The 18718-nt window shown below is 32.5% G+C and overlaps 1 protein-coding gene across 3 annotated transcripts; it reads right to left on the reverse strand.

Annotated features, from left to right (window-relative positions):
* Positions 1-675: 675 nt before the first annotated feature.
* On the reverse strand, positions 676-17971 carry PNUTS (Phosphatase 1 nuclear targeting subunit). Of its 3 annotated transcripts, XM_018544800.1 has the most exons (10): positions 17900-17971; positions 17582-17782; positions 16332-16414; positions 14554-14738; positions 11910-13813; positions 3879-4105; positions 3658-3799; positions 2803-3120; positions 2449-2608; positions 676-2070 (listed from the first exon to the last, which is right to left on the reverse strand). In XM_018544800.1, the coding sequence occupies exons 3-10, from the start codon at positions 16332-16334 to the stop codon at positions 1269-1271; spliced, it is 3741 nt and encodes a 1246-aa protein (XP_018400302.1). In that variant the 5' UTR covers positions 16335-16414; positions 17582-17782; positions 17900-17971; the 3' UTR covers positions 676-1268. The 3 variants fall into 3 exon arrangements, with proteins under 3 accessions (XP_018400302.1, XP_018400303.1, XP_018400301.1); XM_018544801.1 differs by lacking the exon at positions 17582-17782 and having other exon boundaries at positions 17900-17960; XM_018544799.1 differs by lacking the exons at positions 17582-17782; positions 17900-17971 and adding an exon at positions 16768-16858.
* Between the last annotated feature and the right edge of the window lie 747 nt (positions 17972-18718).

Consider the following 18718-nt stretch of genomic DNA (forward strand, 5'->3'; position numbering starts at 1 on the left):
GTACATCAAACTCGAGGAAATTAGTTCAAATAATATCAGGTCGATTATAACTTTAAAGGGCATGTACATATGATTCCCATTAAATATTACCGTCCTGATCTTTTTTATTTTTACACAACTAATTGTAAACCTAACAGTCTATCATTATATAGAGAATAATCTGTTTATGTATATATTATGCAAACGTATTTACAAAGAATCTACACATAAAAATTATGCTAAAAAGTATAAACCTGTCCTCATATTTTTTTTTGTTAAACTTGCTTCTAGCGGAATACAGCGCCATGTTTCAAAATATGAGCTTGTCATATTGAAATATAACATATTGAAATTCCTATTCCACTAGGAATCACTATCGAATATTATTATTGACATTGCTTCTATTTCAGAATTCCATTATTTTAAGCACAAAGCAGTAGTAATGTACAGCATGATCGATCCCCAATAAAAAATTTCAAGAACATGTGTATATGGAATACTTTAGCTGTCATATCGATATAATTCCATTTTCATTGCATTTTCGAATTGTATTTGAAAGATATATTAAATAATTATAATCTCGGCAATGGCCTCGTATAAAAAATACAAACATAAAAGAAAGATAATGAAAAGAAAGGAGAGAGAAAAATCTCATATTAATACAAATATCAATAGCATAATTTTAGAAATAAATCATAGTAAGAATTAAAGGAACCGAAAAAAGGATTACGTTAACAATCTCTCAAATGCTCTGCTGTCCAGCAGCCGATATGAATTTGGTATGGTCACGATTCGATTTTACAATGCGCTTGCAATCAATCATGGTGGAAGGATACATGAAGGATCATGGATGTATCGTTCCTTCATGCAATTCGATCATATCGAATGCTGTGACAACTTTATATCATTCATGGAAATATCATTATATTTACATAATTTTTGAATGCTCGAGTATTATCAAATAGAAATATTATAGTATTCATGCATAGTCAGAGACCTCTTTTTAAAAAATTGCACATTAATCACTATATGATCACTTTGGGAATTGCGCGTTGCGCATTGTTTGCACGCGCATTTGAATCTGCTCTCCAAACGAATCGTCATCGATATGAGTCCCATGGGTAATCATCGATAATATGAATATATCATTAAAACGCTACCAATTCTACTCCTCTTCTGTTTCGTCACTTTTTGGGTACCTCCAATTGAAGACATTCGTTCAATATCACATAGTCAATATTAAATCACTAATATCCAATTTAATTGGTATCACTATTTCAGTTTCACTTTTAAAACGGCGGACAGTTTACACCGGGATGAAGATATTGGCATTTATCACCTACTCGACAAAAACCGTTTTTCGAGAACTGTCTACATACCGGTGGCTGTTTTCCACTTCCTCGCCATCCACCTCCGCCGACACCTCTCCAACCGCCTCTAACAGGTCCACGATATCCCCAACCAGGACCACCTCTACCTCTGTTGTGCATATGAGCGCCTCTTGGACCTGGAAAGTTAGGTCCAGGACCGTAAATCGGTCCGGGCGGACCTTGAAAGTTATTGTATCCCATGTCGTCGGGGCACATCATGCCATAATTTTCTTGATTGTACATGGGTGGTGGTCCCATCATTCCCGGTGGTACCATGGGAGCACCTTCCATTCCCTGATTAAAACCAGCTGACATGTTTGTCATCGGATTTATACTAACGTCCGGCACGAGGACTTTGCCATCGCCTGTTCTCCAACCGCCACCACCAGTGGCTGGCATCGGTCCCGCCATCTCCGGAGCCATGGGCGCCATGTGCGTAGGAGCCATCATCTGTTGTGGCATTTGCGGCATGGGGCCCATTGTCGATTGAGGTCCCATAACCGTCATCATACTTTGTTGATTGTGCGGATACGTTGTCGGATAATGGAACGTCGTTACAGTCGACGGTTGCGGTGGTTGTGGCTTAGGTTCTGGCCATGGTACCGCTGTGAAGTCTTTCTCGCTCTCTTTATTGCCCGTGAGATCTTCTAACGGTATTATTTTAGGATCGGTCATCACATGATGCCGTTCTTCATCGGGTTCGGCCGCAGAATCTGGAATCCTATAATACAAAAAAATAATCAGAATTGAAAACTTCCAACTAATTGATTGAAAATTTGAATATATACTACATTCTGTCCAAGATATTTTTATATCTGTAATAGTTTTGTAAAAACTTTTTTTTTCATCTACATAAAACTCATCGATTAATTTTTATACAAGTAGTAAAATGAGTGAGTGAGCTCTAGAGTAGAAAGCTTATAATCAGAGACGATTCTGTAGAAGTCTTAACATGCTTAACAGCTGCTACTATATATTTTAGATGTATAAATACAGTTACTATTTCTAGTATTTAGTAAGTATTTTTGTATAAATATATTATAAAATATAAAAATATATTTTATTTCGTCGTTACAATATCAATGAAATTATTACATACATGCTTCGATTAAAATAAAGGGCTTGAAGAATGCCTTTTTCACGAGCATATTGGACATCCTTCTCTTTGCTATCCTTTCCAGGCTCCACTAACGGAGGTGGTAGATCAATCGGAATTAAAGGTTTCCATCTTGTTCTCTCCTCCATTAAGTCTTCAGTATCTAATAACACACACAAAAAAGCATTTTATATGTTATATTCTGTATATATGTATAAAATAATCATGCATTGGAATTAAAACAAAAAATAACTGCAAAATAATTTTTAAGTATATTATTCTATTTTATATAAACAAATACTTAATGATGTAATTATAGCTAAAGAAATTTTATATTGCTATTTCACGAATACGTACTTAATTTTCGAGCCATCTGGAATGCTTCCCTCTCATTTTGTTTTTCCATCTGTTTCATATCGGTAAATGTCTTCGTTACGTTAACTCTTTCCGTTTCGTCCAATTCGAAGTAACGTATAGATTCTAGATCTGTCTTCCACTTTAAAACCTTTTTCGGCCCTTTACGCTTTTGAAGTAATAGAACGCTTTTAAGTCCATCTACATATCGTATTTCGGGAAAGGAATTATCCTTCTTCATCGACTCCGAAATTATCGAAGACACATCTTCTGGTGATTCTACGTCTTTGATTTCTTCCACATCGTCTTCGGGTGTCGGTGCTATAATAAAACAAGTATACATTAATTATTATTTAAACAAATATAACTTATTTTAACATGATTTTTCACTGCTTATATCCGCTTTTATCAATAGTTCAATTTTAATCTCTTAAAACTAATAGCGTTATTCTGCAACACTCAGACAGTATAGCATGTTTCCATGGCTTATACTAGTAAGCGAACTCGTTCGGTGTACCGTGTTTCTCTGAGTGTTTCTCTATGGTGTAATGCAAGTTTTACACGAAGTGGGATTTTGCTACACCATCTCAACGAGATGAGCTACTGTGACATTTAAAATTTGAAAATGGAAGTTAACCGACAGCAAGATTTTAGCGTATAATAAAGTAGTGTACACCACGGTGTGCAGTGTGTGCAATACTTCAGTGCAATGCAGCGCTTACATGAAACTAATACAGTGCAAGGCTATACCCAGTGAATTAGAAAAAGATGAAGAGTGAATTGAATTGAGATTAAAGTTAATCTTCATTAGTAAAAACAAACATTATTAATAAGTTAAAATAATGACAAAATACATACTGTTACTTCCAATATCATCATCGTCTCTATTGTCTTTCTCTTCATCAAGCAGCTGATCTTTATCCTTCTTCGATTCTTCTTCGCCACTTTCTCTTTCCCTTTGATCTTTGTCTTCTTCTATTTCCAACGTATCCTGATAGAACTGTAAAAAAAATTAAATTATTACGTAATGAATTTATACAACTAATGTTATATCCAATTTTATATCCATTTATATTTACCTTAAAATTAGGTTTAAGGGCGACCGGCGATTTCTCTTCGACATTTGAAGGTGAAGTAGGTGGTGGCGTACTGTCACAATTATCGGAAATAACAATTTCTTGTTTCTTACTTTCTGAAGGTCCATCCTTCGTGATAGAAGCTCTCCGTTTACGCTTTCTCGGTTCCTTACTTTTGGTAGACGCAGTGAGAGCATCCATAAACATATCGCTTTCTTGTAACATCATCGCTGAAAAAAAATTTGAGAATTATCGTGAATAGCGAGAAAACAACAAATTATCGAATCTCCAACTTTTCTGTCAGTATTATTTTGCAAAATTTGATTTCAACTTGGTCGTCTCGGTATCTGAAATTGAAAGCAATTGAGAAACGTGAATACGAAAATCTGCAGTATCTACGACATTAAAATGGAATAATAAATATTTAAGATTTGAAGATTTTTTAAAAGAAATAAAAGAGCTGAAGCGCGTCCTGAAAATTCTGCTTAAAACCATTCTGAAAAACAGTGGCACGTTTAAGATTATATCATTATAAAAATTTATAAATATACAGCGTTTTTCCTACATAGGCATAATTCCACATAAGAAACTCTTGGCACCAAGATGATAGAACAAATTAGTATAGATGCTATTTCTATTCTGTTTCCGATTATTCTTATCGTTAAATAATCTTTTTGTCAATTTTTTTAATAACTTCGATTTATCATCTCAAAAAATATTTGTATATAAACTATGCTTGTCATATTTTCTGAATTTACATCTGAAATTATGCCTAAACATCAAGAAATACCTGCATATGTAATTATATCAAATATATTTTCAAACTGCAATTTATATATTTTATTGTTTCTGTAAATGGATGTAATTTGCAAAAATTATGTAAAAATATTATGCCCCTAGTCGCAAAGTCATGACGATTCATTCGTTGCTTTAATAATATTCAGCATTCAGTATCTGAAAAAAAAAGTAAAAAATGTTTCCCAGTTTTCAGCAGCTGTAAGTAAAATATCAATTCTTTAATATCAGCTTTATATCATACTTTTCCTCTTGGAAATTAATAATAACTTATTTGCTGAGATGAGTTTGTCTTCAATTCTGCTCAATACATCCTACAAGAGAAAAGAGATATAAAAGATTTAAACTAGTAGTATATTTTTTTAAAAGAATTTCTTATATTGTTTCACACACACATACATACGTATATTTATTAGTTATATAAATAATATAAAAATAATTAAGAAACAAATTAGACAATAATAATGGTGTTATTTTTAGATCGTAGATGATATACAAGCCGTAAGGAATAGAATATGTGCAACATAAACGTAAATCAGAGTATAACAATTTTAAAGGAACAGTAATTATGCATTTAATCCATTTATATATTATTAATTATAAATATTTATTGAGAGTTCTTACACTTTTTTGATAAACTATTGACATCCTTTTTTTTGTAATGTTTTAACATCTATTTAATATCTATTTCTGAGAGAAAGTAACAAGTGTTTCTTTACAAATTTTATTTTTATTAAATCGAAGAAAATATTTTCGAGATTAATTTTTATGTTGCACATCATACTATTGCAATAGTAGAAAAAAATAAATGTATCTTCGATATATCGAATATAAATCAAGAATATTCTAATGTTATGTGTACATTTAAATCTTATATAATAAATTTCTGTAGTTTTTAATCTCGTATTACTATATAAAGAAATTTTTAAATTAAGATAACGATTTACAAAAAAAATATATATATTTCTTTGAATCACATTATAATTACAACGCTGCAAAGTGTTATTATTTCATATGTATGTGTGATTATTAAATTAAAAAATATCAAAGAAGAGTACGCCATTAAGAGCCTACACGGAGTTTTTGGATATTAATAATTTTATTTAGTTAAATGTTTGAAAAAAATGTTTCTCTTTAAAATTTTGATACAATTATGACATAGACATTTCAACTCACAATTAGAAATTCGTTTCAGTGCAAAATTTTCGTGAAGTTTTGTTGATGAAAAGTAAAACATTGTTCGATCGTTATAAAAGCCGTGAACGAAATATGCAGTCGATTTATTATCAACAAATTCATAACAATAGGACTTCCATGTTGCCTTTTACTAATTATGCTCTTCTTTGATATTTATTATTTAATTTATATAATTCAGTACTTAGAATTTTTATTAAACTATTCAATATATTTCTTCGACACATTCTTTATAGAATTTCTTATATTTATTCTTACTGCATAAAAATCATACAAAATAGAGATAACAATTGCGATTACATGTATTCATAATAAAAAGTTCAAAACAAAATGAAAATAATTTGTAATAATTATATTTAAATTACAATTGTCTTTATAATATAAATTCATTTATTATATGAAAATAAATTTAAATCGCTTCAATAAAATCTTGATTATTACAAATTGTAAAAGTGAGACTTCTATATACTTCTACATATATGGAAAAGTGCCATTACATAAATTTTATATTAATATGGTGATTGAGAAAATGATTACTCATTTATCATATTTATTTTCTTTTTAATTGCAATTTAATATGAAGAATAATATTAGAGAAATATATCACAACACAATAAAGCATATAAATTGATTATTATTCATATATGCATAAATGTATTATAATTCATATATATGAATTTATCATATGGATAAATACTTTTTATCATATAAAATCGCTATCTCATTTTACAAATAATATAAAAATAATACAAAAAGGTTTTAATTTATATCAAAATACTACAAACAAAATAGGATTTGTATTACAACTAGCTTTTTAATATTTTTTTAAAGGATACAGTGTAGAGTAATGCTATCAATATTTGAGATACTATCTCCGGATACCCTAATCCACAAATAATAGAGAATAACGGAGTTATATCTCAAATATTAGAGAGAATACACTGACAATACTGAAATAAAAAATACAACAGAAATTAACATAAAAATTAAGGAGAGTATAGGTTGTATTATGAAGGATATTTTTATTTTCACACAGAAGATTTTCATGATAAAAAAGAAAAAGCATGACATTTATCTGCTATCTAAGTAGAACCTTCTTCGAATCGTATATCAAAATATTCTCGATGCACACAATTCTCTTTAAATACCTTTTTACATTGCGTAACATCGATCGAAAATTATGCGAAAGTTCACAATTTTGCAAGAAGTGAAATCTGTTGAATAAAAAACGATCTCATTAATAATATAAAAATACATTTGAAGAGTTATTGTACGTTTTGACTTGTATACACGTATCATTCGTGTAATTTATATATATATATGTATGTATGTATGTATGTGTGTGTGTGTATGACAAATAAACATACACACATATATACATTAGAAGTAAATCGTTACAATTCTCATTGTTATCTCGTGCTTTTAGTTAAATTAATATGAAACTGTACAAACATTTATATCCCGTTTTATTTATCGTTCATTTTATATTCGTTTAATGTTATAAATGTATATTTTTTACGGTTGTGTGTGTAACAATTTGAAACTATAAATTAAACATTAACAGTATCTATTTAAATTGCGATCGAGACTTTGCTTTATCTAAAAACAATTCTGAATGTGCATTTGAAACGGTGTTATTTGTATAAGAATAACAATTAATGTGCTATTAAATGACAGTATAAAATATTCTGTTCGCACAACAGAAGTTTTTTTATCGGGCAAGCGTTTCAGTATATTCCAAAGACGCGCATTCTAAAAAAGCACAATCATTCTACCAGCAATGTCAAACTTTAATCCATAATTCAATACAATGCTAATTAAATCGGCGCATATTACAGCTCCGAAATGAATTCATTTCATTCGAGAGATTATCTTATTTATTTATACACTTAATAGAAGATTTATTGCCTATTAATTTTAAACATTATCCTAACAATTTACAATATGGCAATGTATGTATGTCAATATGTATAAAAAGAAACAACAAAAATATTCTATCGGATTGTATGCAAATATTATGCAAATATTTTGTTAGGACCATTTATAATATCAATTTAAGATATGTATTTGATGACTCTTACTTTTTGATATTTAAAAGATTTGAATAAATTTTTCACTATAATTCCAAGTTTTTAATCGCTCTAGGATAAAAATTGATAATTAGATACTGCCGTGATCGTGTCATTGTATACTTCCTCTTTTACATATTATTCGATTAAAAATAGAATATCCTTCTACATGCGTGTATAAAAATATCACAAAATATATACAAGCACGTGTGAGGATTGTATAGAAAACGTTTTCGCGCTCTTTCAAATACGATCGCTAACCATCGTCCCGTAATTAATAGCCACGCTAACAGTTATCAATTATGTATTTAAAAATCGAGAAAAATTATTATCCGAGCGCAATTATGCATATATTTGCACTCTTTCGGATAGAATAGTTTTTTCGTTCCCGTAAATCTCACGGAGCGGTGAACGCCGCGCAAGGAGGAATATAAAGTCCAGCGCGGGTCGATGTACGTCGAACGGTTAGTAGATATGGATCCCGTAGCGCGGTATCGTCACCAACGGCAGCACACGCACGGACGAGCCACGTGCGTCGGCGTGGAGACGGTTGCAAAAACATTGGGTCTCTGCGACAGTGTACCTCGCTAAACCGCGATTTCGTTTGAATTCCCCGATGTCTTGCGACATATTGCGAGCCGGTCTCACACCCGGGACCGAACTCGGACGCTGAAATCGTCGCGATGCAACAAAATTTCATCGCCGACACGATAGGCCGGATTCGTCTCACGAACCTCGTTGCACCCCGTCCTTCCGATGCAGGCACGTTTCCCGTCCGCGTGGTAACTTCCCAAAAATCAAATCTCAATTTTTCCGAGACGCGCACCAAAATTTGCGATGAGCGCGAAAAATTAACGTTTCTCGTTATCGACGGCATCGATGCTGTGCGACAATATATATACAGAAAGAGCCTCCGTGCAAGCCGCTCCGTACGACTTTCTTTCGTTGCACACGTGCATTATCACACGTTTATCCGTTGAAGCGAACGCGATTATCGCGAAGAGAAATTTTGTGAATAATTTGGAAAAGAACTATTTTCTGATAATTTTGTAGACAATTATAAAGAATTTCTTAACAATATCATTTTCCATGTCAAATAGAAAAATGCAAAAAAAAAAATTCTAGATATACGTTTGAGCTGCAAATTTTGGAGCGCGATGCCTTGGCTTTCTATCTTTTTTCCTTTCTCTCTTTTCTACGATTCCTAACTCTTTCTGTCGTTTCGTTTAGCTACATAAACATTAGCAAAGAAGCGCCATGCCGACGATATCGGTGGTTGTAATGGGGGCCTGCTGGTCCGAGAGGCCTTCTTGCTCGAAGACGTCGAATATGCAGCTTGAGAATTCGTGCACTTTCAGTGCTACTTTCAATCCAGAGTCACCGCATTATTCAACGTTGTTTCACGATATTTTCTTTAGTTCTTCATCAGTCTCTCTTCTTTTTCTCAGCCACACTCTCAATCGTTCTTTCCTTCACACTTTCTCTCTCTCTTTCTCGCAAAATAAATAATGCTTTATCATCTCTTCTTCTCTTTGTATAAGTAAGGTGTTGAATCACTTGCCCCACGCAAATTTCAATTCCCTCTGATAAATTTATAAATTTGTGTAGTATATATATAAAAAAATTATGATATCCGCCAATATCCCTTAGACAAAATATTCATGTTTCATTAGCAAACAAATATATATCCCAGTAAGTAACTGTTCACAGAATGTTAGCAGAATAGCAATAAATTCGTTTAAAAAATACAACAAATTCAATACTTTTCAGTATTTGTATCACCCTCATGTTTTGCTTGCAGAGTCTATCAATATAACTTGGCAGGTTTTGCTTAACTTTCACTATTAGTTTATACCAAACTTTTGTACAAATCTACTCAGTTAACAAATTCTTAATTATATTTTTTGTAACATTCGATATAGTAAATTGTGTATAAATTTTGTAATCTTCCCACTTGTCAGTAAATGCTTTGCAAAATCTGCCCAAGTATTAGGCTAGGCTATACTCGACGACTAATGGAAAACTATTACTTTCATGTAAATAAAAGAAACTTTCATTTATATGTAATACTCTAATCTGAGAAACGTTAACATAATCCATCTCCCAAAAATCGAATAATTCAATCATCATCAATATTTACATATTCACATTCTGTGCTTTAAGAATTAATGAGAGGATGGAAATTTGGATGGGCTCGCGATACATACTCGATATTAAAAAGCAATGCACAATCGCTCGCACAGCAAGCAAGATGTGTACTGTAAAAACCGAAGAGTTAAATATTTCTAGATTTCTGATAAATTTATTCAAATGTTTAAGAAGGGTGTACATGTACAGGGGAAAATATATATATATATGAATAGACAAGACTTGTTGCCTTACCTAGTAAAAGATTAGAATTAGGAAGACTATTCCAGTGTGATGCCTTCATATTGCAGCCTCATATATCGAAGATTAAAACACATGCCCACTGCCCATCATCCGTAAATATCAAAATAAAACACTTGTTCTCTATTATTCTCAACGGAGAAATTATGTCTTACTCCGAAACAATTAAATTTGTTTATAAAATATATACTTTTTCAATCGCGCAAATATTAATTAGAAAAATCGCGTTTTAATGAATATTTTATCGATTACCTGCTAAATCGAAGATTCTTAAAATACGAAAAAGTTCGTAGTCGAATGTCATTTGGTGTCAATCCTAATGGCTTCGTTCTTCTAAACAAGAGATGTTAATTTTCTGTGATCCGCACAGAACACACAACAAGAGCCGTAACATTCTCCATAATGCACGATGAATAAATCATCACGGCTTATTATATCTTCTACAAGACGCTAATAATATTTTTTGGGGGAAAATAGAGAAAGGGTATACTATTAAAAAATATTACGCTATGATATGCCTGGAAGAAACAATAGTTAAAGGTACATAGGCAAAAAAATGTCCAATATAACATCAAAAGAGAAAAACCATCAGTAATGTTCGCAATATGTAAAAATATCGCGTTAAATACCGGAACTGGTTGTTTGTCTTCAGTGGTCGTCCATCTGCAAACTCAATATTACAGAGTTAGTAAGTAATATAATGCAGCATGCCAATGTACAAAGCTTAAGCAGTCATTATATATTCATTTACAATCATTATTTTATCGAAATAGAACTTAGAATAAACATTATAATATCTTATTATAAAAAAATAGATGATAAATCTGGTAAAAACAGTAATAAAATAACACTTCTAAATAAAATATAAAAATACTATAAAACAAATGGTTATATATTTAATTATTTACTTTGATTTCTCATTGAGAATATATTTTAATGTAAATAAAAGACAAAAATTATATGCATATAATAAAAAAATGATATATTTTGATATATATAAAAATATGTTAGTATAAGCTACATATTTATAAAGTAAAACAAAATTTATATATGACTATTTATATACAAATGTTTAAATATAAATTCAAATTCTTTTAATGAATCATAAGAGATATATATATAATACTCCATTCCATATTTCTTTTTTACTATTTTTATTATGCTTTATTTTTTATATATTATTATTCATTAATAAATTTTTTTCAATTGATAAAATGTTAGGAGATTTTTAAGATATTTTTTCTTTTTGTATACATTTTTTCTGTATTTACACTATTTCTTTAAAATAAATATTAATAATTCAATATAAAAATGTTTCTAAAATTTTATTTATATTCCCGAGATATACATATATAGAGAGAAATACCGAATAAAACTTAAAGTTTAATCTTGTATTGTATATGTAAAGTAAAATTTCTATGTAATTAAAAATTTAATCTACAGACTGCTTTATCTAAGGACATTAGCAATATGTTTACATTTAAATTAACATTTAAGTATCTGTATTTTAAAAGAAAATTATGATAAATATCATGTATTAATAAAGAAATTTTATACATAGTTTGTAATAGGATACCAATATACTTACGTTTAGGTTTTGGCGGAATCAGCTTAATTCCTCCCTTTTTCTCGTCGTTTGGTGGAGTTGTTGGTGAATCCAATGATACCTTCATACGTCTCTCCGCCAGTGGAACGTCTCTCATTGGCGATGGCCTCTTCAAGGGTAATTTCGGAGGTAGAATCTTCTTATCAACAACAGGAGCCACTTTCTTCGATCTAGGTGGTGGTGGTTTTACTTCTTCTTCTAGGCCCGTAGATCTGAATTTAGAGTTGAACGTCTTTACCGTCTTCGGTCGCGTCCCTGAATCCTGGCTACTTTTTCTATTCTCAATGGAAATAGATATATTCTTCTTTTCGGTAATAATTTGCTTTGTCGCAATAATATCCTTCTTCAAATCTGCCTTTTCTTTATTTTCTTTTGAGCTATCGCGCGACTCTGTTGAAGACTTTCTTGCATCGCCTGATTTCTCATCTTCCGTACGCTTCTTTGGTATTTTACCCATCTTAGAACTCAAAGCTTGTCCTTGTACCTTCTCCAGAGTTGCCTTGTCCTTTTCGGCTTGATCTTTTTTCTGCTTCTCTTTCTCTTTATCCCGTTCCTTGTCTCGTTCCGATTTACTTCTATTTGAGCTATGCTTGCTAGATGAGCTGGAGTGATGTTTATCCTTGGAAGACCTATCTTTGCTAGAGCTGGAGTTTTTAGAACTACTACTACTACTACTAGAACCGGAACGATGACTACTAGATTTATGGGATGTAGAACTGCTGCGATGTGCACTGGAACTCGTGCCATGCTTAGAACTTTTAGACGATGATAACGAAGACGAAGACGAGCCATGATGATGGCCGCTACTTTTCTTATCGGAGCTACTAGTACTACATTTTTTATCGTCTTTTTTATGAGAGTCCCTATTTTCTTTATCACTAGATTTACCGCTATCACTACTGACAATGTCCTTAGAGTCTTTAATGTCTTTGCTTTCAACACCTTCAGTATCCTCATTATCTTTTGAACTAACTACAGTTTGTTTCACTTCACTAGGAACATGTCCCGAATCGTCCGATTGTACAATATCTATTACATCGTCTCGATCGATAGTCGCACTGCCATTCTCTTCTTTCACGTCTAACTCCTCCGATTCTACCTTCGCTTCCTTAACGTCTGAGGAACCGTGTTCACTATCCGTACTCGTACTAGTTGTATCTAAGGCGTTATTTATATTCGCGACGTCAGTCTCTACCTTTGCGAGAACCTGATTGCCATCGCGAATTGTAATTTTGTAAACGGGCAGTGATGTCGTTGAAGACGTCGATACAACGACAAAGGATTGCTTTTTACATTGTTGTTGTGTTATTTGCGGTTGTACTTGCGTTTGTTGTGCCTTGCCAACAATTTGCACCGTTTGCGGCTGTAGCCTTTCCTGCAGTTGTTGTTGCTTCTCTGAATCTGCTTGCTGATTTATTGAAATATTTACAGCAGATTGTTCGAGTTTCAAGTCCTGTATGTGAATGGTGGCAGTTTCAGTGATATTTACAGCTTGCGGAGTGTTCGCAGAGTACTGCTGCTGTTGCTGCTCCTGCTGTTGCTGCTGTTGTTGTGATGATGAAGTAGCAGTTTGACCAATAGTAACATTCGATTGTACTGGAACCGTCATGATTTGAGCCGGTACCGAATTCGGCGCCGCTTCTCCCTTTACAATTTTCAGCCACTGCTCTACAAGTCGACTAGCCAATGTCCGAACACCTTGGTGACTACCTTCCTTTGATAAACCCTTGATTAATTTTGGGCAATTATTGCTCTTCAATCGCTCAATATCTATTGGACAAAGCAGCAGAAGTTCGAGAAGTTCTTGAATGAGAGCCCAATTCTTGGCGAGAATGCCATCAGTGAGCCATGTGTGAACAAGATTCCATCCTCCCGCGCTCATAAATCTGTAAAAGAAGGAAATGTAAAATGTTAAATAATTCCTTACCTTGTACTACCGGATAAATAATGTGATCTTAAATTATATATTCTATTTCAAATTTTAATTTCACATATAATACTATTTAAAATTTCAAGAACAAATGTAGCAAAGCCGCCAGATTTCAGATGTTGCTACTGCTGAATACTGCGCATGATGGGGAAGCAACAGAATAATTATTTTGTCGCCGCAGCTTATAGGCTAGTCTCTTACATTCGTAGTATTCATGTAGCAACGTCTGAAATCTGGAGGCTACATGACGATTCCATAAATATTAAAAATAATATTTATATACACATAAAACAAGCGATAATTGTACAATTATATTTCTAAAGTCTTTAAACTACTGTTATTTTAAACTACTGTCTTTTATAAAAAGTTTTAGCAATAGTGTACACAAGATAACATAAATTATGAAATTCTAAATGAGTTTTTGTGAAATCTGCTGAAATGTAAGACCCGTATCAGTAAAAACGGCACATGATAAGTACCGTCTAATGGTTCTGGGCCTCTTATAATTTTCTCTTGCATGTTTATAGTTTCTTTTACACAAACATACGAATTACATATACTTGTGTATCTCAACATGCTGAATAACAATTTTTGTTTATTTTAATTACTAATTTAAAATATGTTAACAAATGATATAATGAAGTGTGTAAAATTAAATGTTAATATTATACATATAAATTTTATTTAAGTACTTACTGACTAAGCAAATCCGTATTAGTGGTTTTCAATATTTGTATATAAATGCATTTTGAAACAAGCTTCTTAGAAAATTTTGTCATTAAATTAGCTAATCGATGAACTTCTTCTCTACTCTTAATACCTCCTGTTGGGCCCAATAAAACGCTAAGACATTTGAGTAACAATAGAGGATCTATACGTGGCTGAAATACAAATTTAAGAAAAAAAAAACATTATTGATATACATGTGTTATGTAAAAACAAAATGATTATAATCTAAATTATACCTTAAAATAATTTCAAAAAATTATCAAAAATAAAAGATATACAAAGTATTTATTTAAATTTTAAAGAAAAATTTAAGCTTTAGCCAATGTGACTTTGTGTAAAAAAAAATTTATTTAAAATTTTTAGATAAATTTAATAAATTTCTTACTATTTCTTTTCCAAACAATAAATTTTTTTTATCACATGAAAAAGAATCGAGGATAATTAAAGATTATAGACATTTTAGACTATTCTGATAGTTGGATATAAATATCTAAAAACAACTAGCTTATAATACAGTATTAAATTTATGATTTATTATTGTAGAGATATTTCATAAAAAAAAGTAAATATTTATAATACAACGTTTTATATATATATATATGTATATATATTATTGCAAAACTGTATTTTGTCTTCATGATTATCATTCATAGATAGATTATCGAATACAAGTAATATTATTAATAATAATAATAATGGAAACATACAATTTTAAATAACAATCAAATAATTATTGCGTGCGTGAGTGTGTGTGTGTGTATAAGTGTGATTTCTTGAAATATCAAAATAATAAATCATAAAATTAATAATATAAGTTAATCAAATTTTGAAAGTTTAAATTTCAAGACAGATAATCTTTTATATTATCTTATAGTTTTTATAAATTCTAAAAAACGTACTTTGAGCTCAATTTTCATACAGATAATTTGAACATGATAAATAAAAGTCATTAATTTAATTGACTGATCAATGACCAACCATTTGATAATTACAATTTTCAAAAGGATAGTTATAAAAAAAATTATTAATTCAGAAATTATGTACTTCGGAAGTTAATATTCTTCTATAGAACTATTTTTGATACGAGTATGTTGATATATCAGAAAGACAATAGACGAATCACAAATAAATGTCAACAATAATTAACATTAATATATAAATGAGTATATATAAGTGTGTCCGTATTACCTAGCAATATATTCAAAAAAAAAATATATATATTTCTCTATATTTATAAGATAATAAAAAATACATTTTAATTAATAAAATTGGTTTTTAATTAACGTTTATATATTTTTTAAATATAAATTAAATAAATCTCACAATTTTCTCTTTAATTAATTTAAGAATAATCTTCATCTCTCTCGTTTATTCATTATTAATTTATAAAGACAATTTTTATGAAAACCATTCATGCATAAAATCAATCTTTTTATCAAATATATTTAATATTACATGATTAAAAAAAAAAAGTAAGAGCAATCTCGTCCATTTGTCTACCTTTATATTCAGATTCGAAATTTATTATACGTCCACAATAACAAACTGAATAATCTCTTACGTCGGTAAACGCGTCAAGGTTTCGTAACGACAAATGTAGAATACGAGGTCGAGAGAGGGGCAATAGGTTATTGATCTCTCGCAGAGCTAAGTGGTGCCATCTTTCCCGAATTATGCGTTGGTCAGATAGTTCACCATGTTCACGATAAAACTAAAAAAGAATATTTTACGTATGCCATACTCACCATTTTGCTGATGTTGAGGACGTTTTAACGCATTTTCATTACACTGGATGCGAACCGACCCTCTAAATCATCTGCGCGCGCGTCTGCAATGAAACGTAAAATACTTGATAATAGCATCCGGCGGCGCGAGCAAGAACAAGCGACGCACTCATCACGCCATATTGTAGAATACGTGTTCTCGCAGGTTCGCCCGAGGCGTAGACCCAGTTAACGTTATCACGGAATTTCAACCTAATTTGTCGCTAGATCGTTAAAGTTCTCTTCAAGAATCAAGTCTCCGTTCTCGTTTGTCTTTGAAAATTATAGCCGCGTGCCGCGCAACAAAGATAGGACGCCATAACGAAAGACGTCGCGACATTCCATTACAAGGGCGAGACCCAGAATTTTCGCGTCTGACCTATTTGCGCTTAATTAAGTTGAAATTTACGTAATTTACCATATATCATTCTCTATCGTCCTAAAATGTCTACGTTAGCGAGAATCGCAATAGCCGTTCGTTAAAAATGCTTCAAAGACGTAAGATGAGGATAAAACGAGGTGCGGCTAACCAGCAACGGTAATTCTCACAAGACTAGCCCGGGCCGCTCAATGCGCAGCCGCAAGCCACCGTGACGCATACCCCCGTTTACTTAACGCGCGAATAGCCAATCAGAATCGCGAGGGCCCTTCCATCGCTAGCCAACACCCGTGCTTTTGTCACTCCGCCCTCCGCCGTTGTGACGAGTTCTACCTTCTATTCATCTATTCTATTTATGTAACACAAAATCGGTTCGGAGTCCATAGTCGAGTTCTCGGATTACTATTTGAGGGGAAAAAAGGATATCGGCACTTCTTTCTTTTGCTATTTTAGCACTTGAAAGGAAAACTCTATTAACGATATTCTTTCACGAGATGAAACGACACTTGTAATAAAGACGTTCCCTTCCCGCAAACCCTCTTTTTTTAGCTCAATACTCAAAATCACGAATGCGATTACATCACCAACAGTCGACATGATTCACCTTCGACCCGATGAGCTGTCTCTTATCACGTTGTCGAACACCCGTATGATAACGCCACGATTATGCGAGACGTGACTTTAGAGAAGTCTTACAACCATCAAAAGTTGGATGGATATCCTCGAGATCACTATGCATCATCTCGATACTTTTGGTGGAAATTATACGCTAATTGTAATCTCTAGCTTATGTCTTTGGTTTCTTTTTTTTTTTTGTTTGTTCTATTTGTTGGAGAATAGAAAAGCCACTCACATTTGATTAAAATTAAATCCTTTTTATGTAAAATAAATATTCACGATGGGTGCAAGCAACTATATCCTAATATGTAGTTTGCAGGTATCCTGATAATGAGAACGCTGCTCGTGACTGCCGCCTGCTGTGTGACTTTTCCTGTCGCGGACGCTACGCGACCCTCATACGTAATCCGCGCACGCTCAGTCGTCCATTTGCCATCTGCAATTAAATGTCGTCTAGAATCCGTCGCCGCTACCATGCACACGTGCCCGTTCCGTTATTTCGTCCTCGCAGCTATATTATTTAGACCCTGACAACTTTTAAGACGCTCCTCACCTGACTGCGTAAAACCGCCGTAGGTAATCAACGAACAAGGCGGAAGTGCCCGTTGCCCAGCTACATTCCGTTCTTCCACCAGATAGTCAAAAGCATGACGCCGAATGCGCATTAAAAAACTTCGAGTTACGTTTCAGTCTTTGTATCTTGGCACAAAAATTAATTGTTTACGATTTAAGTCTATTCAAAGCAACGTCAAATCTGGGTACGTTACGTCAACACGATGTAAATGTTATTTAAAATTTATATTGACTCGGTTACGTCAACAATGGTCGACATACGTCATCCGGAGAGACGACGCATTTATGGTTCGTACACATGAAACAAAATAAGCGGAAGTCATGCATCCGTAATGCTTCGAAGCTTTTGATTAACCAATCGGAAGAGAGGATTCTTCTAACTGACCAATCAAAAATCGTTTTCTATCTCTGCAATAGACTACATTAAAGTGTTTTTTTTATTAATTTAAGGATGCCGTCACATACAGCCCGCAATCCGTAATCCGCACCGGATGCTTAAGTTGTAGACGTAAATAACGCACAAGCTTTGGCGTATCGGCGTATGACGTATTTATGTACAGTCGGGGACTAAAAGGTTGCAACGCTTTTTTATACATGGTTTTCGGAACGTAGCAAAATTGTCAGAATGTGAGCCACTGCTTTCGTAATCGTAAAGGTGCTTTTTCATGCGCAGCACGCTGCAGCAGCAATTCGTTACTATTGGTTAAGAATTTTATGTAAGCTAGATGACGCACTTCCGGCGCAAAATACATTTTGCCGCAGTTCGTTGAAGTTGAACCGAACGAACAGCAAGCAGCAA

The sequence above is a fragment of the Cyphomyrmex costatus genome, unplaced genomic scaffold (assembly GCF_001594065.2).
Source record: "Cyphomyrmex costatus isolate MS0001 unplaced genomic scaffold, Ccosl1.0 scaffold467, whole genome shotgun sequence".
In the NCBI taxonomy this organism is placed as follows: domain Eukaryota; kingdom Metazoa; phylum Arthropoda; class Insecta; order Hymenoptera; family Formicidae; genus Cyphomyrmex; species Cyphomyrmex costatus.